Genomic DNA, 24,383 nt, shown 5'->3' with positions numbered 1-24,383 from the left:
GATTTTAACTTAACCACTCGTTAACAGCGCTTCACCTTAACAGCTAAATACTTCTCGTCGGGTGCCTCATGGATGAATCTCAGAAATTGCTCTTCGCTCAGTCCTGGAGACATCCTACGATGCCAGCCCTCATTTTCTTCTTTAAGATAACTTCGAACCTTGTTGAACTCTAATATATTGATATTGTGAACGGACAATAGCTTGGTTTTCAGCATCGAATAGTAAGACCACAGACTGTTGGCTTTAAACCCGGGCCTCGAGGCTCGGTCTTTGAAGAAAGCCAGCAGGGTGCTTTCAGTATAATCGTCAAAGTTGTTTTCGTAACACCATTCAACGAACTTATCATAGACGCGATGATAACATTCCGCAGTCTTCGACGAGCCTTGAGGAGACTCTTCTAGGAAATTCGGGGATTCCGCTTTAAATTCCTTGAAGCCCCGTTCTAAAAATTAATATCAAAAATTAGGCCTATTTATGATACTTCTGATTATGAGGGATCGGTAAAGAAACATGAGTCAATCTATTTAATATAAACGACGTTAGGTAACAAACTACAGGTTAAATAACATAGAATTTTCAAGGGAAACTTCATCTGGGTTATTTTAAACCGTTTCGAGCCCTCCAGGTACGGAGGATTCAGTGGGACAGGCGCAAAAATTTTGTCGCTTAAGGGAAAGCTTCCCTAATTGTATTGATTTCCATAGGGGCGCTATGGCATGTCCCATTGAGTTACATATACTTAACGGCAATTGTCCAAAGCTATAGTAAATGTTCCCGAAACTTTTGTTATATAATCTTCAACTTTAACGAGAAACTCTACAACTTCAACGTCTTCAGTACTCAGGTGGACCATCTCTTCACGGTGACGGGAACCGGGTCATAACGATCATCTAAAGAAAGCTACATTATTCATCTAAAATTCTCAACACTTTTGCAGAAATTCTCAACTCACCTTGATTCCTAACTACCCTTCATTCGGAGCCTCGTTCAAAAAGATGAAAAAATATTCCCTGTTAAGGCGCATGTCAAGCTTATCGACTTTGTTCAAACTCTCAAGAAGTTGCCGCGAGTTGTTGAAAGAACCCACATCCACACTGTGCTTGATCTTAAACATTCGTTTGAGAGTGGAATAATGCACAGGAAAAGTGGAATTTTTCATGAGTATTATGATTCATGAGTAATCAATGAACTGCCTTGATGCGTTCCACGCATTGAAATCTTTGTAGATGCGACTGCGCGGTTTGAAGATTTCTTTTTTGGTATTGGTGGCTGGTTCTCTTTTGAGAGCATCGGGTGGTTCTTGTTTTATTACAACAATTAGGGAAGCTGGAAAAAAAGGTTCTCGGGACCAAGCGGGATTGGTTTAGATAGGCAGGAGAAAGGATAGATGGGATCACAGGTGTTTACAACAAAGAGTAATAATAAATAATTGAATAGAGCATTTGATATTGGACACGCACGTTGGCGCATGCAAAGAGCAAGTGAAGATGAAATAAAACAGTCATTCAATAAATTAAAAGTTTATTTTATTAACCGGGGACATTTTCTGGCTAATTCAAAATCCAAAATCTTGTGAGATCCTGATTTTTATGAAAACTAACGAGCAACAATTTACTCATTGTCACATCGATAGAGCCCACATTACTCAAGTGATTTAGATAATGAGTCCCTAACGGTGCTCTTCCGTATAGGAGAATTGCACACCTCCCGTCATTTATATGTCATTAAAAAAAAACAATATAAAATAACAAATTACAAATTAAATAACAAACAACTTGCAAACAAACCTATATGGGATTAATTTTTATTTTCTTCAGGCAAGGCCAGATATAATCGCTCCAGCGAGGCAGGTTCAAAAATTTTGCCATTTGACGAGAAGCTCCCCCAATGGTTTTGATCCCCATAGGGGAGTTATAACATCTCCCATTGAGGTATTTCACGAAAAATCTGTTAGAGCTTCGCGTAATTCGGGACCTCAGAGTCATGTACTTGAGGTATATTTGACGGTAATTGTCTCCCACGATTGTGAACGTTCTCGGCAGCTTCGTTTTATAATCTTTAACTTTAATGTAGAGCAAAGTTTCACAATCTTGAATCTCTTCAGTCTTCAGATAGACCAACTCTTCACGTCGGCAAGAACCGAGAACAGCTATCATAATGATCACCTAGATATAAAGGTCCATTACCGCACCGTGATTCTGATCAGTTTTTCAACAATTACCAACTCACCTTAACTCCCAGATATTTTTCATCCGGAGCTTCGGTCAAAAAAGTGAAAAACTGTTCTCTGGTGAACACCGGGCATTTCTTGGGTTCGTAACCCTGATTCCACTTCTTAAGAAGTTGCCGCACCCGGTTGTAAGACCCCACGTCCACTCCGTGATTGATACTCAACACTCGTTTGAGAATGGAATATTGCATCCAAAGAGTGGAACTTTTGATATTGAAGCTCTTTAGATCTTGGAAATAGGCCATCAAGGTGTTTTCAGAATAATCATTGAATTGCCTTGACGCCCTCCACGCCTTGAATTTTTCGTAGATGCGGTTGTAAGTGTTTGAAGATTTCAGAGGAATTATTTTGGCACTAATATCTTCTCCTTCCTCTTCGGGATCTAATTCTTCCTTTGGAAGGCCATCGGGCAATTCTTGTTTTATAATGTCAATTAGGGAAGCTAGAAAGTAAAGTTTTTTTTGAATTAATCGGGATCAGTGTGGAGCGGGAGGACAATGGAATAGGATCGAAGTTAATCGTAATTAAGAGCTATGAGTATGAACAATAATTAAAGGTGGCAGTTGATATTACGCATGCGACCACAGTTACACATTCTCCCCAACCAACCGAGAAATAAAACAGGAATTCAATAAATTATAAGTTTATTTTATGTACAAATACGGTACTGCACAGTTGAAACGGACCCAGAGAACTTTTAGGTCGAACTCAAAATCTAATACCACCAACACACCCAATTGGGATGATCGAAGGAGAATACCTTTAGTCCTTGATCTATATATTTTTTTAACTTCGCTAGGACGTAGTGAGCAACCCGCATCACCCTGTGCATATTGCACAAAGAGACCAACCACTGCCCGACATAATGAGAAACCGTGTCCAATCGAAAACTTCAAGAAGCACCGCAATCACTTTAGTAGTTCCCGAGATAATAATTTTGAAAATTTCACTTTTCCGTTCAAATTGGGGAGTACTGCACTTCAGCGTTAAAGCTAAACGCCACTAGTGTGGTCGATATAGATTAGAGAAGATTGTATTTTGAGTAATATCAGTTAAAATACGTTTCGAGATTGGGAAAACAATCTCTTCATGAGTTCACTTGGAAACTTATCAAGGAGAAATGTTCAGTAAGAATTTCGTGACTTGGGATAAATCCCGGTTACATTCGGAGTGGTCTGCTTCATACAATGCCCGGTATATTCCTTCCAATCCGGCAGATTCAAATAATGAGCCACCTTTCTCGGAACACCGCCAATGGTGTGCTTCCCCATGGGGGACTTCACGCACCTCCCATTGGTGTAGTTCAAGAAAAATCGCGAATCCTTATAATCAGTTGGACGCAGGCTGAGGAATTTTCTGTAGATTTCGATGTAAATGTTCCCAGCAATGGTGAAGGTTCGAACCTCCTGGTCATTGCGATCTTTGATAGTTATGTATAATATCGATTCAAAGTCTTGGATTTGGTCAGTCTTCAAATAAACCAAATCGTCACATCGGCAAGCTCCGAGCACTCCCATCATTAAGACCACCTGAGGATGAAAGACATGGTACATGCAAAAATTGGGGGAATTGGTTCAGAAATTAAGAATTAAAAAACCACAGATCTGGACGTGTAACGAACCCAGCAACAGCTCGACATAATTCTTAACTTCCTCTGTTCGCCACCTTCATCTTACCTTAACTCCCAAATATTTGTCGTCTGGTGCTTCATTCAAAAACTGCATGAACTGTTCTCTGGTGAACACAGGAGACTTCTTAGGTTGATAACCCTGATTCAGCTTCTTAAGATAGAACCTTAGATTGTTGTACAAGGACAAATCTATGCCATGATTGATACTCATCAGACGCTTAAGCATTGAAAATTGCGCCCACATGGTAGAAGAGTTGGCATTCAAGTTGGCATGTTCTTGAAAGTACGCCAAAAAAGTATTTTCTGCATAGTCTGAATACTGATTTTTCTCTCTCCACGTATTGAAGTTGTCGTAGACGCGTTGGTATATTCTAGAGGATTTAATGGGTCTGGACTGTCCGAAGTTATTATCGTCAGCTATTTCGTCTACTTCTTGGTTAATATAAGCCAGAATTTCTGGGTTCACGTGGATGGTATCAGCTACAAAAATGTGTTAGTTGAAAAATTATTGATTTATTCTTTTGATCTGATATGAAGTAAAATTTCACATTCTACATTTGGGTGGGAACACTCATAGTTTCAAGGTATCCCGAAGTTCGGTTGCATAATCTTAATGCCACGTACAACCATAAAAACGGCCAAAAAGCGAAAAGGATGACATATCTTTTCGAGACAACCTGTATAATGCGCTCCAATAAAACAAATATGCAATAAAACATCGTAAAATCAAAAAGTAGGTTTGAATGCAGATCGTCACTCGTGGACCCTCAACTCTACATTTCCTCTACTCAAACAATTTTGCTCTTCAAGCTACAACGACGATGGATAAAACAAAGCACTACACGTAAGACCTCAAGCAACATCACCCTATAAAATTGTAAAAAAACATCGATTTTCAAAATTTCACCTTTTTTGCATTTTGAAATACTCTATTTTGTTGTTAAAGCTAAACATCACCACTGCACACACCATAAATTATAGAAGACGGTATTACAAGTAATATTAATTAAATAAACAATGAAATACAATCTCTTCACGATCAACGAAAGCCTGTTAAAGTGAAACGTTCAATAAGAACTTCGCGACTTGAGATAAATCCCAGTCACATTCGGAGTGGTCTGCTTCATGCAATGCCCAGTATACTCTTTCCAATCCGGCAAATTCAAATAATGAGCCACCTTCCTCGGAACGCCGCCAATGGTGTGCTTCCCCATGGGGGACTTCATACACCTCCCGTTGGTGTAGTTCAAGAAAAATCTCGAAGCCTTGTAACCAGTTGGACGCAGGCTGAGGAACTTTCTATAAATTTCGATATAAAAGGTCCCGGCAATGGTAAAGGTTCGAATTGCTTGGTAATTTCGATTTTTGATAGTTACGCATAATACCGACTCGAGGTCTTGGATTTGGTCAGTCTTCAAGTAGATCAAATCGTCACATCGGCACGCTCCAAGCACGCCCACCATCAACACCACCTGGGGAGGATCAATGTCTTGATACTTGCGTCAAAGTACGTCGAACGAATTAAGAAAATCTTCTTGAGTTAATTCTTAATTCCGAAAATTCCTTTTCTCCTACCACTTTTCTCTTACCTTAACTCCCAAGTATTTCTCATCTGGAGCTTCTCTTAAGAACTGCATGAATTGGTCCCTAGTGAACACGGGAGACTTCTTGGGCTGATAGCCCTGATTCAATTTTCTAAGGTAAAGTCGCAGGTTGTTATACGAAGACAAATCTATGCCGTGGTTGATACTCATCAAACGCTTCAGCATTGAAAATTGCGTCCACATGGTTGAAGATTTGGCATTCAAGTTGGCATGTTCCTGAAAATATGCCAAAAAAGTGTTTTCGGAGTAGTCCCAGTATTGATTTTTTTCCCTCCATGTGTTGAAATTGTCGTAGACGCGTTGGTAAATTTTCGTGGATTTTATCGATATGGATTGCCCTGAATTGTCTTCGTCTACCTCCTCCGCCTCTTCTACATCGAAGTAATCCAGATTTTCTGACTTTACGTGTATCGTATCAGCTGCAAAAATATTTCCGATGAAAAATTAGCTAGAAATCTAAGCTTAATTTCATGATGAGCATTCTAATTCGATCTGAAGCGAAATTTTTGGTAAGAAATAAATGGATTCAATATAACGGTGAAAACGCTTCATACTGTATTTCACAAAACTGTAAGCCTTAAACTTAAAAACAAAAAGTTGATCGAGCGCAGAGAAATACTCCAGAGAAGTTACAGGGTGTTCCCTATTCTATTCACAACCGGTATGGGTGCGTAATGTAAAGAAATAACATCAGGGAAAGGAAAGGCAGATATAAGAGCATGATTTTGCGGACTTCTAGCGACCAAAGTCAAGGGGATCATCTGACTGATCTAAGTGAAGAAGACCCAATTCGCCAGTCCTATTGAAGATAATTACTAAGTTATCAACATATCATCATCTGGGGCGATTATGGCACACATCGGAGATCTTACTATACGTCCATCCAGTTTCAACAGCGGTTGGTCGCAGGATCCAAGCAAATATTGGCCAAAACTGGAAACTTATCGCTTGCTAAGATCGATCTAGACCTCGAATTGGGAACGTTCATTCATTAACGGTATTGGTGCAACTTAAGGGGGCCTCGTATACTTTTTCAAGCATGATATAACACATGCGCGTTGATATGAAAGTCGTCAAAGTGTCGGTGAGATTCTAGAGGATTCAGAAATAAAAATGTCAATTTAGCAAGGTTTTATTCACCAACCTGTATAATCATCTGTTATGTTGTCAAAAAAACTGTACCCAATTGAAATCGTCAACGGACACAGGTGATTCGTCAATCAATGCGTTCAACACGTGAAAATTGTATTTCGAGAATTATCACATACAGTTAAAATATCTGTTTATTGGGAAAACAATTAACATCTCCTCCAACTTCATATTCACTCGGAAGTTCGTTCACCAAAGAGACACTTTCAATAAGAATTTCGTGACTTGCGATAAATGCCAGTAACGTTCGGTGTGCTCTGCTTCAAGCAAAGCCCGGTATATTCCTTCCAATCCGGTAGGTTCAGATAGTTAGCCACTTTTCTCGGAACACTAGCGATGGTGTGTTTCCCCATGGGGGATCTCACACACCTCCCGTTGGTGTAGTTTAAGAAAAACCTCGAGTCTTTGTAATCAGACGGACGCAGACTGAGGAACTTTCGATAGATGTCGATGTAAATGTCTCCAGCGATGGTGAAAGTTCGGATCAGCTGGTCATTTCGTTCTTTGAGAGTTATGTATAATATCGATTCGAGATCTTGGATTTGGTCAGTCTTCAAATAAACCAAATCGTCGCATCGGCACGCTCCAAGAACACCCATCATCAATACCACCTGAGGACGAAGGACGTGGTACACGCAGAAATTGAAGCAGTGGGTTTGGAAATTAAGAATTAAAAAAAACACAAATCTGAATGCGTGACAAACCCACCGACGACTCAACTTAATTCTTAATTTCCTCTACTCGCCCCCTTTTACCTTACCTTAACCCCTAAATACTTGTCGTCTGGTGCTTCGTTCAAGAACTGCATGAACTGGTTCCTAGTGAACACTGGAGACTTCTTTGGTTGATAACCCTTATTCAATTTTTTAAGATAAAGTTTTAGATTTTTGTACGAAGATAAATCTATGCCATGGTTGATACTCATCAAGCGCTTCAGCATTGAAAAATGAGTCCACATGGTGGAAGAGTTGGCGTTCAAGTTCGCGTGCTCTTGAAAGAAAGCCAAAAAAGTATTTTCCGCATAATCTGAATGTTGATTTTTTTCCCTCCACGTGTTGAAGTTGTCGTAGACTCGTTGGTAAGTTTTAGAGGATTTTATGGGCATGGACTGTCTGGAATTGTCTTCGCCTATCTCCTCGAGTTCCTCTTGGTCGCTGTAAGTCAGAAATTCCGACTTCACGTGGATGGTATAAGCTACAAAAAATATTTTCGATTAAAAATTATTCGTTTTCGACCCATTATTCTGATTTTGTATAGAGCCAACACTCGAGTAAAAAATTGATGACGTCAACATAAAAAATTACTCCATAAAGCATGCTATAAAATATGTCTTAAGACTAAAACGATGTTTATGTTATGTTCCGTTATGTTGTGTATGTTATGTGTTGTTGAGTGCAGAGAAATTAGAAGAATTTGTAAACTGGTAATAACTCTATATTTTCCTTCCTAAAATTTGTTCCTTCGATTTTAATTTACAATTAACAAACCGTAAAGCATCTACATGGACGCATTTCTTTTTTTTTTTCAGTTTAAAGATGCATTTTGGTACTTCTAACTCTCCCTGAATCATTAACGTTACTGGTAAGTAATAGAAGCCGAATAATAGAATGCCGTGTTTCATTCTATGGTGCCATAACGTCATCTTCCATTTGAATGGACCAACTCGGTCGTTTATCTCTTCGTGCGGGTGATGTAAAATAACATTACTTCACAATAATAATAAATTCTGAACAAAACGATAACTTGGGACAAGCCCACCATCCACTGTTGGATCGCCAACCTGTGCGAAATCTGACGTCACCGTCGATTGGCGGTGCGCCAATGGTGGATTACATTCAAAAACCTACACTATGGAAATTTTAATTTAAAATGGAAACTCCCAACGGGCAATTTTTAATGAGACTGTCGCAACTTTCGATATTTTCCGGTCACATTTATTGTGGACTGTCTCATGCAATGCCCCGTATATTCCTTCCAATCCGGAAGATTTAGGAAGTTGGCTACCTTCCTGGGAACTGCCCCGATCTTCTGTTTGCCCATGTGAGACTTCAAACATCTACCATTTTCGTAATTTAGGAAAAACCTGAACCCTTCCAGCCCCGATGGGCGTTGGGCGGCGTACTTCCTATACGTGTCGATGTAAATATCTTCAGCGATGGTAAAGGTACGACAAGATTTTTCATTGCGATCTTTTACTGTCACGTACAAGATCGTGTCGAGGTCTTGAATCTGATCAGGCATAAACTGGAGCAGCTCGTCACATCGACACGACCCCAAAATACCAATCATTAATACTACCTGAAGGTGAAGAAATTCATTGTAAACAACATCTCTAGTTAGCTAGTGGTTAGTTGTTACTTTTGATTTTTCTTACCTTAATCCCCAAGAACTTATCGTCGGGTGCTTCCGTCAGGAAATATATGAATTGGTCCTTGGTTAACACTGGAGACTTCTTAGGCCGGTACCCCTCGTTCAGTTTTTTAAGGTACACTCTCAGATTGCTATACGTGGACAAGTCTATTCCATGGTTAATGCTCAACAACTTTTTGAGCATCGAATACTGAGCCCAGAGGGTGGAGCACTTAACATTCAACTTCGCCTGCTCTTGAAAGTAGGTCATCAAAGTGGTTTCTGAGTAGTCAGGCAGTTGATTCTTATTACGCCATGTGTTGAAGTTGTTGTAAACACGTTGATACTTTTTAGAAGAATTTAGTGATATAGAATAACTTGAATTATCCTCGTCTTCTTCTTCTAAATCACATTCATCCACGTAATCCGGAAATTCCGGCCTCACCTCGATGGAATCAACTAGAAATAAACTGTTGTCAGTGTTTTAAACGCTAAGTTGATGCTAACATCGTCATAACGGCTTTATTGTACACCGTTGAGTATTTAAGGAACAAATTGAGTTGTTTAATAAGATTTTTATTAGATAGGTCTTGCACTAAAGTGATAGTACAACGGTCTAAACTAGAATCTTAACAGTCGATAGAGACTCCTCCATCTAATATCAAAAACAGTGCTCTTTCGTGCAGTTTATGCCCCTAGCTCTGCGTTCACATGGCATTTAGTATTGATATTGGCAATGTGCTCTCAATTCAAATATTTGAGGCAAATTTCTCAAATCGCCTTGTATGACCGGTTAAAGGTAGAACGAGACGTGGTCCTTCCTGCGAAAAGGTTGCCATTCTGATCAGGGTCTGTAGAATTCGATTGCTGTGGGAGGTTTTTCGATTCTCCAAATCTCTGAGGAACAGAATTACGCAGGAAACCGGACAACCGGGGAATGGACACTCTTCAAGGTCAAAGCTCGATCAAGAATGCAGGAAGTGCTGGCAGCAGCACAAAAAATGGCCAAACGAATCGGATTTTATCGGCATTTTTCAAATTCCTGAGTCATCCCTGAAAACCTTCTCCAGGCGAACAAAAACTGTAGCATACATGATATTCTGTTCGATATAATATATAATGAGAGGCCATTCCAACCGTTCGGGAACCGTATGAGCCGCTGATGGTAATGGGGCGAAGGGTGGACCACGACTCGACATGCCCATCGAAGGATCGGCCTGAATCGCAGTCTAAAACTTGGGAAGTTCCTCAAAAATCCTTCTTTACGCAGGGAAAAAAATCATGGTGTCAGTTCATTAAAGCGCTACACGAGTTATTTACGTAAAAGTAAATGAGAAACGGCTTCAATCATGCATTGAGGCATTTCTCCCACAAAGTTGCATATAATCGATCAAAGCTGTGTCCAATGTTTAGTCAAAAAAAAAAAAAGAAACAAAAATGAAAAAGACCAATCAAACAGGGACGTAAATTTCACCCCAAGCTGCACCACCGGTTCGCTGTAGAGCAGTTCCCTGGGGGGAGGGATAGAAAAAATCAAAAGTTTTCAACAAACTGTATATAATACATAAATACAACATTTCATTTAAATTAAACTTTTCTGCTAGAAAAAGGCCTCCTGACAACATTCACTATCTGAGAGGTTACCACTGATGGCAAATTGCTGGGAGGGTCATGATTGTGCGTTCCATTATAGAAAATGGTAGATGTTTCGGTAATGATGCGTGCCCTGCAATTTGCAGCTTTCTGCACGCACTCCCAGTACGTTCGCTTTTCTCGTTTGTAATTAATTCGAAATTGATAACTTTCAAAAATCAACTGCGGATATTTCCTCAAACCGGCGCAGAAATGGACATAACCTACAAGGAAAATTGGTGAAAAGAAAAAAAACACTTATTTCCACGTTATTCCTCCGGATGGAGAATGGAAGAAAAACTGGGATAGAAAAATGTAGCATAAACACTGTTTAATGGCATAGTCGATAAGGATTAAAATCAACCGCCTTGGGCTGAGTTTGAACCAGCAACTGGTACTTTTCTGGGCCATCGCTGGACCCGCTGTAGGGGCAGTGCTTCGTTCGGTCTATGGGAACATCCTTCTTCTGCAGCTTTCGGAGTGTTAGTTGAGGCGGAGAGGTGTTAAGGGGTTAGTTTGGATTAATTCAAGTTCGGGCGATTTTTTACAATGGACATTTTCAAATGTCTGTTTTTCAGTATTCTGAAATGTAAAAATACCGTTAAAAAGGTTTTGTGACGTCGAATTTAAGAACTGTCCCCGTTTTCGTGTTCAGAGGATCGCACTTAATAACACACCAATAATTCTTTTTGTAACCCGATTTCTGTCTGGTGAGCCCCGAAAGATAGTCCTCACCAAAGGTTTTTTTGAAAATTTCAAACCAATTTATGTCCCTAAACCCAGGAGTACCTGCGGTGCTAAATTACATTACGTCACTAGTCAATCTGCATGACGAGTGCGTCCATTATAAATGATAATGTAAATGATGACGTTGATACCCCTAATGTCGCTGCTACCACGAATAGTTTTTGTCTGACCCTTTCTACCAAAGAGGAGATCTACGAGTATGGAGTGTCGGAGAACATTAAGTACATATTTGAGGGTGAGGCTGCTCAGGTAAATTTTATGAAGCACGGTAGGTCGATGTGGCAGAATACGCAGAGCCGCCACCCCTGCAATAACCTACTCTCCTTTGAAAGTAGACTTGCAACTCTACAGTCTTTATTCAAATCAATTTAGCTACAAGTATCAAAATATTATTCACTCTCTCTAAATTTAACGTCTCTTCTTAGTAATAATATTTACATTTTGACTGGTTATAATTGGCGGAAGCGTGTCTGCAGGATAGTGATTGTGTCCTTCGGTAACTGTTATCGAGGACGATCTGGTAATGATCCTTGCCTTACAGTTAACTTTGGTCCTCTGCACGCATTCCCAGTAAGTGCGATCTGCAGCTTTATAGTTAATGATGTAGATAAAGTTGTTGTAAATCATTTGAGGCAGCTTTCTTCCAGCAGAAAAGTACACCACTCCTGGAAGTTGCCGAAGGTTTAACGGGTTGAAGTCGACGGTTGGGAAAACTCAATTTGGTAAGAAATTAAACGATTTAATTTGTAATTTTTATTTACAATTCAGTAACTGGCTTTTTTCGTGTCGTTCGTTCTGAAGGGTTTTCGTTTGACAATGGTCACACATTGACTGGACAAGATGGGCGGGTTGTTGTCTGCGGGGGGGTGACTATGGCCCTCGCTGATGATGAGCAATGACGCTTTCGTTGTTATTCTTACTTTGCAATTGGATTTCAACCTCCTCACACATTCCCAGTAAGTTCTGTCCGCAGCTTTATCCTTTATTTTGTATAGGTAACCGTTGAAAAGCATTTGTGGTTGTTTCCTTCCCGCGCAGAAATTCACCGTACCTACGATGCCTACACAAGACACAAAAAAAAACAATTATCACAAAAATGAAATTGATTAAAAACATTAATGTTTGTTCACAGTCTAAAATCGAAAGCAAAGCTCTATTTACATAAACCTCGTTTAGGAATTTTTTCCCTCTTGGTGGCTCCGCTGCAGAGAAATGAATCGATCACGTTTATGATTTTGTCGTGAATAATTTTGGAGGAACCTAGTCCGCGTTTCGTGATTATGGAAGCTACCCCTAACGCATAACATAGATCCCTCGGTGGTCACTCCACCCCGGCATTTCTCTTTTAGAAACGCATTCCTAGTAACTTCTTTCCACCCTTTGGGGATTGAGGCCGGATGATTACGGGGTGCTTTAGACCCACACAAAATTGAATAGTTGCTGCAAAAAAAGAAGCAGAAATTCAGGCGTGTAATAATTGTATGAATAATTGGGCGATTTCCGATTTTCAGTAAGGAATCGGCCATGGGAGGGAAAGGTAGAATGGCGTTTTTTAGCTTATTTTGACTTTTTCTTTATCGCGCGTTTTGGCGTCTCCGAAAGGGTCGTCGCTGCCACAGAAAAGGTTAAAATCATTATTCTCACCATGTTTCTCGAATACTAAGGTGAAAGTCAGAGACGATCACATTTTACGAACGTTCACTGGCTAAACATAGCCGGGGCTCACGGCACTAGCCCCTTTTTGCGTGAGTGGCTCTTAGCACCGAGTTTCCGTCTTTGCTATTACTCTCATTCGTACAATTTAAAATTCATAATAGACAACTGAAAAACAAGGTTTCAAAAAACTATGATCGGGACATAAAAGCGATAACAAAGTTTACTTACATGACCGTTCACCACCCCGCAACCACGTACCCGGTACCAATAACTACCCGATCGAATTCAATCAAAACAAGTAGACCCGCTGAAGGGGCAAGCACGTGCAACAAATGGAATAAAGAAAATGGATAAAATCAAGGCATAAAGTGCCAAGGCGCGACCGCCGAAGGTTTAGAACGAGGAACGTGAATAATAGTTATTTACGTTACAGGACGGGAAAATTGGTTTCGCAGGGCGAGCCAAGCAGACGAGGCCTCGAACCTGAATACATTTTCGGTCGCGTGACGTACAATATTTTTTTACGACCAATTGCACCTGAAAATTTTCGTTATTCACATTTTATGTTTGATCTAACGAATCAATATCACAAACATGTTTCCACAGTAACAAGGTGAAACAGACACGAATTTTTTCCAATGTTAGCATTATTACCCTGTACAGCCATCAGAAAACAAAACAATTAATATTTCATCACGAGTCCGAAAAATAGCATTTTTCCTTGCGTGACAAATTCCCGTGTCCAGTACGCGCAGAAAATGCACTTCGAACGTGTAATAAACGATACTTTTCATTACCAGAGTGTGAAAATGGTCGGTAATTAGTACATCGAATTGAGTTACTTGCGCCAGTTCTTTCTGGAAAAGCGGTTATGTGATTTTCGCATTCTCTAACTGAATCCCCACCCCGGCTTAGAGCACGTGAAAAGCGATGTTTTATGGACATTTTTTCCATTAATGTGAGAGTTCAGACTCAAGCCCAGATTTCCAGATGAATCTAGAATTTGGCCCTTCATCCATCACAGTTGTGACGTAATTTTTTGACAAGTTGGGCCACCATGACCTGTTTACCCTGACTGCCAGTTGCTGGAATCAGCGTGTCTCCGACTACAATCGTACGTAAAACGTAATGATGGATGTAAAAGAGGACATGATGATGAAGGAGGGACGAACCCGGATTTTTAACTGAAGCTGACATTGCTACTAAAGTGGCTTTACTTCCTGCCTCCTTTGAACGCCAATCTGTCGAAAATTTCCAGAGGGGAGAAACGGAAAGGAAAGTACAGGGGTGCAACGGCGCTGCAAATAAGGGCTCGACTTTATTAATAACCATATTAATTACTTAATTACCAAAATAATAACCAATATTAAGTATTTATTTCCTGAAATCGTTCTCTCGGTGAATAATAACCGACCGTAACGCAGCAGTCATGCTTTCAGCACTGGCCTCCAACGTCTAAAGTAACGGTTACGTCTTGAGCAGATAAAAGGGGCTAAAGGTCGTTCAATGGAGGATGGTTATGGGTTGGGTATCTAACCATCATTCGGGACTCTGTCGTAATTAGTTTCGAGCGACATCTAGTTTCACCTTTCGAAAGACGCATCCAGTACGTTTGGCCCAGGCGCTGCCGGGGCGTACTGAAGAGATGCTACATCTTTATATGCAACATACTATACCTTTACATAGATGCTATATATACGTGAGAGTACTTGCGACCGACACGAACATAAATTATCAATATAAAAAACATTACGATTTCCATTTCGTCTTAAACGCTGTTGTCTTCAAGGGTAAACCCCATACGTTCACCTACTTGTTGGGACTGGCCTTGGAACATTACTAACTGGATGAATGAACTGGCGTCATTATCGAGCTGCTAATTTATTGTTATTTAATAATTAAACGCAAACCCCTTTCCTTCAAAGAAAAGATGCCGAAGAGTTGACCGCATCAGAACATTGAGTGAAAAGAAGATCTACGGTCCGGCGCGTTTTTGGTAGAAGAGGAGTTGGACTACTAATGAAGAACAACGATGGATGTCAATCAGTGGCATTTATTGAAGTTTCACGTAGCTTCGACTTCGATATCTAAAACAACAGTTACATCTTGAGTCGATAAAATCGTGGGAAACTCAGTTAATGGTGGATGGTTATGCGGTGGCTTCCTAACCACTAACGTCGAACCACTCGTAATCAATTTAGACCGGCACCTACTCTTATTCTTTCCAACGCACAGCCAGTAAGTTTTATCAGGACCCTGCCGCTCCATGTTGAAGAGGAATTTGTTGTAAATTATCTGAGGGTATTTTCGACCGGCACAAATGTAAATTATCCCTATAAAATAATGTTATGCACAGTCAACAACACAAAATCGTCTAAAGTTCTATACTTATAAATAACTAGTAATGCGAGTTGCGAATATCAGCAGATAAACTATTGCGAAAGTTCGGTACGAATATTCGTGCGAATATTGCCGTGATGGGCGATCGCCAGCAAACAATTAAAATTAGAAACGCCGGTTCGTGAATCGGATCAAGTCGACGTACAGGGTGATTCCGAATTCAGGACACAAAACAATAAGGTATATTCCTCAAATTGAGGGGACAAATTCATGGGTCCCGAACTGCTGGAATTTCGGGTTACAACTCAGTGACGATATTTTTTTCCACAGTTTTTGCGTTTCCTAACATATCACACATTTCGCGAATGATCGCGAACTTTCGCGAATGATCGCGAACTTTTGCGAATGTTCGCCCACACTTTCAAAATTTCAGAAACTTTCCATCGTTATAAATAACATTAACTATTTGACTTTTAAGAGTGTTGAGATCGACGTCGGTTGCGTTATCGGGATGGTTATGGACGTACTTGCAGATGAGAGTGTTGCCAGAACTGATGATTCTGGCCTTGCACTGGGCCTTGCGGTAGTAGGTGCAAATCCATACGGTTCTACTCTGAAAGCGATTGTTAATGCAGTAGCAATTTCCCTGGAAAACCAGGTTTACGGATTTGGAGGATTTCCGGAAATGCACCTTCGACACTGGAATAAAATATTTAACGATAATGCTTGATCGGGCCAATTGACAATAAGGGCGCACAATGGTTCCTTGGAAATAAAACAAGAAGCATTTTTAACAGCTTTACAAAGGTCTGGGTAGGACTAACTAATGCCTGACTATGGTAACAACTTGCGGGTACATGTTGGCAGTTTTATCGTTACGTTTCTTGGGGAGGTGATTGTGGGACTCGTAAACGAAAACTTTGCGTCCGGCAGTAACAATTTTGCTTGCACATCTTGAGAGTTTGTCTACGACGTTATAATATTGACTACAACGCCACAACGTCTTGCCTTCCATTTTCGTTGTCAATCGGTAATGATAATCGTCCAATATTATCTTGGGGTTTTTCAGCCCCCTTTCGAAGTAAATGGTTCCTGGAAATTTAGAAACGTATGAAATATTATAAAGGAGCTTTGGAACGAATGCTTTTCCCACAAACTGTACATGGATGTATCTGAGCAATTTTTGAATTGCTACACTAACTCACGAAAATGTGGTATTCAGGGCGGACCATGCACACCAACTCCCGTTCCGTTTCTTGTCGAACAACTTTTCAGCACTAGATTCTGTTCTCTTTTCTTCATGAGAGCAATTGGACCACCTTTACATCGCCAATCGACAGAAACCTCTGTCGATCCACGAATTATGAAGAGCACACCTGGGACTGCTAGGAAAGAAGTTGGGAACGCATTCAAAGTAAACTACAAGGTTGTAACATAACAAACTAAGGACGCGTTACAGTTAATCAATGAGCACGTAAAACGTAAACTGCGTGCGCATGAAAAAACCACGGGTGCGAAAAGGGGACGAAAATTAGATACACGGACGCGTAAAATGCCATTTACGGGCCGGAAAAATAAACTGCAAGGGCATGAGGCGCAATGTTCGATACAGTACTGATTGAATAATAGAGGTGTGCACGGTAATGGTAGCAATAAAAAAATAAGTTTTATTTAATGAATAATCTTTGAACAATTCGTGCAATGAATAAAACATTAAATTCTGGAATAACATTTTTATAAGAAACAATATTTTAATTTCTGGTAAAAAGTCGCAAGTCTGGATAATATATTACTTGAAAAAACACAATGTGCATCTATCGCCTACGCTAAAAAAAAACCAGAAAACTGGAGCCGTTATTAAATCCTATTGGGATATCCCATAATATAAGCCGATTTAGGAAACACTTTCTTTGATTTCCAGGATTTAGAATCCTGATTATGCAGCCCTAAAACCTCGAGACTCCTGGCGCTTGTAACTATCTTGCATTTGCATCTCACAATCCTGGCATTGAATTAATGGGTGCAATACCCTGTGGCGTGAACTCGAAAGAGAAAAAATCCAAGTTGTCGACTGTGAATTTTGGTGTTGGTTCCTTCTTTGACTTAGTTCCCATATTGGCAAATATTATACCTAAAATTTAAATCATTTGAGTATCACTAGAAAATTGTCTTTTAATCGATGCTTATTACAGAGATGTTCAAGAAGGCACTCAGCAGGTTTCGTTTAAGGGTTGTCTGATGATGGTGACCTCCTGAGACAGCATGTTTTTGTATCTCTCCGGTTTGACGCTGTGCTCGTGATTGTGGTGATCGGCACTCACGGTTACAACTCGTCCTGTGGTGACTATCCTAGACTTGCACCTGTTGGCTTTAGATCTGAAATAATGCGTGCACATCCAGACTGTTTTGTTCGTTTCCTTTCTATAGATGAGATACTCGTATTCGTCCAGGATTATTTTCGGATTCTTGGTGGCAACATCAAAGTAAATGTAGCCTACAACAGAACACTCAGTAAACACCACAAATACCGCGAGTCGATTGCATTCCGGCTACGGCTACATAGAAACCTATAAAATTACTTAAAGAGATCTTTGTATTCGTCATGCACTTCCCGCACAATATTCACATTATTACACCTCATGCTTTGGTGGAATTTGTCTAATCTATGGACAATGCCGTGATTGTGGAGGTCGCTACTGATGATTATGTTTTTGCCGGTGGTACTTAGGCGCGACTTGCACCTATCGGTCCTGGTACCAAAGTACTCAGTGCAGCGCCACACAGTCTTGTTCCCGTACTTTCGGATAACACGATAAGTCTGACCATCCACTATTAGCTTTGGGTTCTTGTTGCCTGAGTCGAAATATACCGCGGATGTTTCCACTAGAAATGGTTTTTCGTTAACACAACGTTGGTACTAAACAGCTGGTGCTGAAAAATGTATTTATCTTCTTCAGTTTTGTACCCTTTTTGCATCGGTGTAGCTTTTGCACCGGTGTAGCTTTTGCACCTGTGTAACTTGACAATTGTAAACATTTACACACAATGAGCGTAGAAAAGTCTTGAAGAAGACAACTCCATTTTAATGCTTTTTGAAAGCTGTTCTTACTCAGTTGATTTATAAGTACGAATTTAGTGGTGCCAAATGGACGTTTGCCAAGTTTCATAGTTTTAAGTCTAGCAGAACACAGCTTAACACGGTGAAATAATTTAATGCGCTTTAAAGAAAAAGCAGTCTATGGGTACTTTCCTCTCCCGGTACCAATAATTAGGCGCTAGCTATTGTTCTTTGGTTCTCCTTCCGTTATTCCGATTTTCGAGGTGTTTGCTGGAGGTTGCAGGCTTCATTTTGAAAAGGGCAAAAAATCATTTAGAAAAATATGCAAAAAATTGGGTTATACATTAAAAAGAAAACTCTGGAAAGTTATTTGAAAATGTCTCTATATTCGTCCAGCACTTCTCGGATAATATTGACATTGGTACACTTCATGCTTTGGTGAAATTTATCCAGCTTATGGATAATGCCGTGATTGTGAGGGTCGCTACTGATGATTATGTTCTTGCCGGTGGTGCTGAGGCGCGACTTGCACCTGTCAGTTCTGGTACCAAAGTATTCAGTACAGCGCCACACAGTCTTGTTTCCGTATTTTCTGAGGACCCGATAGGCCTGACCATCCACTATTAGCTTTGGGTTCTTATTGCCCGAATCGAAATATACCACGGACGTTTCCACTAAAAAGGTTTCTGTGTTAAAACAATATTTTCACTACGCTGCTGGTCAAATGTATTGTAATGGATGCCAAATTTGAAGCTCAGGGAATCCAAAACGGTCGGCTGGCGCATACCTGGATTAATTTCCAGGATATCCAAAGTTCCGGCAATTCAAGCCATGTTCGATAGGTCTATAACCGAACTGCTACCCGAGCAATTTTGTTCCGTTCGGATGACGCCAAAATCAGGTCCAACTACGAAGATCTTGTAATTGTTTACGTCGTGCCAATTCGGCACTGTCTCGATGGAATTTCAGGAATTCAGGGTCACGAGTAATTTTTGAAAAAAAAATTTCATTATTTCAAAGGACTCTGAATACAAATTCTTGATACATCAGGAGATATAATTATATCAATAATAATGCGGTGATGCCAAGTTTCGAAATTTTTCTTTACTTTGGAATATCGAAGGCGAGCATGAGGATCTCGAAAACCATCACTTAGAAGATCGGTTAACTCGTCCCAAATATGTACATTCTACACACTGCAATGGTCAATTAGACTTTTGTTCAAGATTGTAGCAATCACGGATATTTCAATTTTAATTTTTAGCATAATTATATAAAAATGCTTCTGATTTGGTACTAAAATTCACTCAAAAACCATTTCGCTCCATTTAGCCATCGGTTAGCTGTAAATTAATGGGAATTATTACCACATAAATCGAGATTATGGTCTGTTGAGCATGCAGCATGCGTCTCAGCTGTTGGTGCAAGTTTTTGATAATGCCGATTCAGTAATCGTGACTATTTCGAATGATTTAAATTGAGGTTTAGGTTTGCTAAAAACTCTGTCACACACGTAACAAGAATTAAAATCGTTCAAAAGTGTGATCTAAGAAATTAATATTCCAATTCAGTGCTTAAAATGCGTTTATTAAACTGTAATCAAAAAGATGTAGCCGCTTCTTGAAAGACACTTTTGATTGAACAATCGATACTCTTAATATCGAATTATATTAACTAACTGTGACAAGCCATTGTTGACTGAAGTGGCAGTATCCTCGTGATTATGCACCCCAGTAACGTAGACATCCTTTCCACTGGTCATTATCCTGCATTTGCACCTGTCTGCCTTGTGTCTAAAGTACATGGTACACATCCATATGGTTCTTGTTGGCTCCTTACGAAGCACCAGAAAAAAGTTCCTATCGAGAATTATCTTCGGGTTCTTCGTGGCCATGTCGAAGTATATTAAGCCTGGAATATTAGTTTAAACAAGTACCTACATGTATTGTTCTGTTTGGAAATGTAATTGAACGTCAATGTATCAAATTTTTGAGTAGATTAAGGAACGCAGATTGAGATGGTATAGAATTATATTAACGAGTTTTTTTCACACAGGCGATCTTTTCATGCGGTAACTATATGGGAAGTGGAAATGGCGATTTCATTTCGTAACTAGTTACGAAATGAAATCACTATTCGTCCATGCACGCGTATTAAGGTCCCAACGAACTGTTCCAGGGCTTGTTGCGAAAACAACTTTATATACGTTTGTTTCTGAATGGCACTTGATACTTGAAATTTTAAATATCCCGAATGAATTCGGGACTTTAATTCTTCACACCAAGTAGACGACACTCAACATACCTACCCCATCAAAGGAATCAATCGGAGAAACTCAAACACGGAATTTGTTAAATAAATAATTCTACACAATGTATATTTTATGTCATTACAGTCACCTTCATGTAGAACTAGCTAACACTTTTGGATTTTCATGTCAGTACTAATTAAAATAAAATTCAATTAACATAACAATTTCCTGCTATTGATAAATAAAAGGAACTTTATGACATTTCATATTGTTATAGTTTCTATCCGTTGCCCTGGGTAAGTGATTATGTTGTCCAAAAATGTATGCAACTCCCTTGGTAGTTGTAACATACACCTTGCATCTATCACCTTTGGGATGGTAGTACTGTGCGCAGATCCAGGAAGTAGCGCCTGGCTCCTCTTTGCGCAACAAAAAATCATATTCGTTGATCACGATTTTCGGCTTTTTCTGACCTACATCGAAGTAAATAATACCTAGAAATTTTTATTTGTTCAGCTACAGGTCAAGGTTTGTTACGGTATAGGGGTGTATGTGACTTAGGAGGGAAAGTAAGAAAAGGGAGCTTTCCATAATCCTACGAGCCTAAGAGTCTTTATGATGATGCTGTAGTGTTTATACAGGGTGTCCGTTTTGGGACGCAGCCATGGGCATCTCGGTAACCGTGAAAGATACGGTTAAATTACGGCATAGTTCTGCAATTTAAAATTCGAGAATATGCTGTTTCGATAATTGAAAAATTCTGTAAAGAACTCAATCTTTCCAAAACATTCTTCGAAAAATCCATATAAAAAAAGAGACACGAAATACGGCCATTTGTACGAGACGCTTGAAAGATTCACCTTCCACTTCCAGACAGAACTTCATGAGTCTTCTTAATTTCTGCATTGACCTTAAAACATCTCTTCTTGCCATTTCGGTCCTCAAGGTTGTGATACCTTCAATTCATTGATATCAGAGAATAATGATAAGTCTCTTATAGTTGCTCATAAATAATAATCCAATGGGGAACGATCCAGCGTACGTGCTGGCCAATGCATCTTTCCATATTGTCAAACGACTATACCGGGAAATGTTCCATATCAACCCGAAGGTTATTTATGCAGTTGAGAAAGAAATTTGTTCTTTTCAAAATGCAGAATTTACAAAAACATCTCGTATCCTCAAAACCGAAATGGAGACGACCATTCAATCACCCTCAATTTTCCTTTGCCCGATCATGGAAAAATGGGCCTCTACATTACCAAATATCACGTGTTACTATTGTTATTATTAGTAGTAATAGAAATAACAGTTGTCAATGAGGTGATGTTTATTATTTATTACACTTATTATTTGGCATAACTACAAACACTAAACTACAAAATTTGGTATAAATAATTGTTGGGACTGACCGAGAAGGATATAAAATATTTGCTCTAAACATGTCAGGAATTACTCGTTCCGAAAGCAAAAATCACTGTCGAATCGATTCATACCATCACTTGTTACAGATTATTATTATTTCGTCACAGCTATCAGCTGATCGCCGCTATATTAGTTTTGACAATTCTACATGAACCATAGATGTAGAAAAACTGGATGTAACATAGTTTTGTCCGGTATCGAGGCCATTTTGTGGCAGATGAGATACTGATCGGGAACTCGGAATAAATTACATCAACATGAGCCTTTCGGACTTGTGTGCGAATTTCTATAGATCTATCGTTTCCTAAATTCATTAATGCGACCTGTTCAAATGAGTAAAGGTACGCGGAGACGTTCCCAATTTTACAAAATGGTTATTTGCAATAACTTTCCTAACAGTAATAATTCTTGCCTGTTTTTTGAGTTTACCGAACGATACCCGCTCAACTACGTCACGTAGAGTCGTTTTGAATGCACCTATTGGTGCAGCTTACCAACTTCCCTGAATAACCTGTAACATGGAAAATTTCCCTAGAACCAGGATCATTCTTATTCCCTCAAGTGACACACTAGGGTTCCTACGAGAGAAACTATAGACGAGTACATACAAAATCTGCACTAACTCAACGTGGAATACAAAAGACAAGATATCTACAACCCACCACATCCACTTAAAACTTATAATCCCTGCACACCGTAACTTGTTGCGAAACCATGACGTTGGTACCTTTATTTTTCGCAGGTCTGGGTTCGTGGTTGTGCATGGGACCAGTGATATAAACGACCCTTCCACAAGTTGTGGCTCTAGTCTTACATTTCGTCTTAAAATAACTGGAACAGATCCAGGTGGTTTTCGTTGCTGATTTCCTGGCCATGTTAAAATCAAAGCTATCCACCACGATTTTCGGTAGTTTAGTGCCTACATCGAAGTATATGGTATCTGAAAGTGAGGTAGATAGTCATAAGAACGTAATGCCAGGAAAGGGATGTTTGTTGGGGTGTCATCGATTTGAAATTCGAGAATGCAGGTGGAACCTTATAAAGTTGTGTCTTCGAGATGCATTTTATTTACAAAAATCTATGGCGAGCTTTTTAAACATCCCTTTGACCTCCATTGTGTCTGGCTGGAAAATCAATATTTCAGGGATCGGTTCATGCGCAGCAAAAGTTCTACAATATGCATGTTCGGACGTTGGGAAAGTTTCAATTTTGTTAAGCAAATTAAAAATATTCGAACGAAGGGCAAACAGAAACAGTTCCAGTTTTAGACGTGTTTGCCCTATATTACCGCACTTCCTAACTTAATTTTCCGAAATTTTCACGTGTTATTTTCATTTCACTCATGCTGCACTTGGGTTTCCGAGTTGGGAACTCAACAGTAGAAACACCAAAGTTGGGAAATATTTGGAAAATCCAGATGGTGAATCCAAATTTGCAGGTAGAGGGTCGATACATCTCGCAACTCACCTGGTTGCTACACCATCACGTGACGAGTTGTAAAATCGGGTGTTTGAACAGAACAAAATCACGTTCTGGTAAAACATTTAATAATACAAGTTCAGGAGTTACAGCATTAGGGCGAAAATTATTTAACACTTAAAACGGGTGATAAATTTTCAAAAAAGAAAAAAAAGCATCCAGAGGGCCTTGGAACTCTTTTGTTCAACATATTTTAAGTACAAATTTTGTTTCCAAAGCATTCTAGAGGTTTTTTTTATTCGATCGCAGGTTCCTGTTTAACTTATTGCCACAACGTTTAGAACCTTAAATCCTCACATGATCTGCTGCTTTTAATAATGACATAAATCCTTAAAAATCAACATAAAATCCCTTAATAAAACTTCTCAGTTCCCGTTGCAAACCAGAACTTAAACTTCGTCTGTAATTAAAATCGAGATTAGCCCAAGTCGAAGCCACGTCAAGTCATCGCCAGTGTGGAGAAATCAGGATTTTGATCCAGAGATTGGATTTAAGCAATTGATGTACAAAAAAAGCTCTAAAGGTATTATTGAAAATTACGTATTCGTATAAACAGTAAGTAACAAAAAAAAACTTAAATATGATTTTAATTATTTTTCCCCCTTTATTATGGTTGGTTAGGTTTCACCAGGTCGCACTGATAGCTTTTCGTGCTTGAATCAACTTTACTACATAAAACTTATCAGTATATACTTTAAACTTATATTTCCCCCCGCGATGAAACCCAAAACCGACATGCTTACCAGTATTTCCAAGTAACATGCACGTAATATAGGACATGAGCGTTCAATCATAAGGATTATCTGGTTTCGTCCCATACCCGATTAAAACAT

General features: G+C 39.5%; 1 protein-coding gene across 11 annotated transcripts in view; it reads right to left on the bottom strand.

Moving 5' to 3' along the window:
- Positions 1 to 24,383, bottom strand: part of LOC136339560 (protein tramtrack, beta isoform-like) — a 63,050-nt gene that overhangs the window by 5,293 nt on the left and 33,374 nt on the right. Inside the window, exons 4-5 of one of the 11 annotated variants that reach the window (XM_066282927.1) lie at positions 2,230 to 2,672; positions 1,505 to 2,165 (exon numbers count right to left, since the gene is read on the bottom strand). The exons of 2 other annotated variants lie outside the window; for them this stretch is intronic. In XM_066282927.1, the coding sequence (XP_066139024.1) occupies positions 1,788 to 2,165; positions 2,230 to 2,672 (821 nt within the window). In that variant the 3' untranslated portion in view covers positions 1,505 to 1,787. Of the gene's footprint in view, positions 1 to 35; positions 443 to 1,504; positions 2,166 to 2,221; positions 2,673 to 2,857; positions 3,760 to 3,906; positions 4,341 to 4,807; positions 5,333 to 5,449; positions 5,884 to 6,799; positions 7,225 to 7,373; positions 7,808 to 8,226; positions 8,912 to 8,987; positions 9,422 to 24,383 lie in introns of those variants that run through there. 8 more of the 11 variants (XM_066282937.1, XM_066282926.1, XM_066282924.1 and 5 more) reach the window with 8 other exon arrangements.

Source organism: Euwallacea fornicatus, chromosome 5, assembly GCF_040115645.1.
Source record: "Euwallacea fornicatus isolate EFF26 chromosome 5, ASM4011564v1, whole genome shotgun sequence".
Classification (NCBI taxonomy): Eukaryota; Metazoa; Arthropoda; class Insecta; order Coleoptera; family Curculionidae; genus Euwallacea; species Euwallacea fornicatus.
Note: the sequence above shows the minus strand (reverse complement) of the source record. Positions and strands in the feature narration are given on the sequence as shown.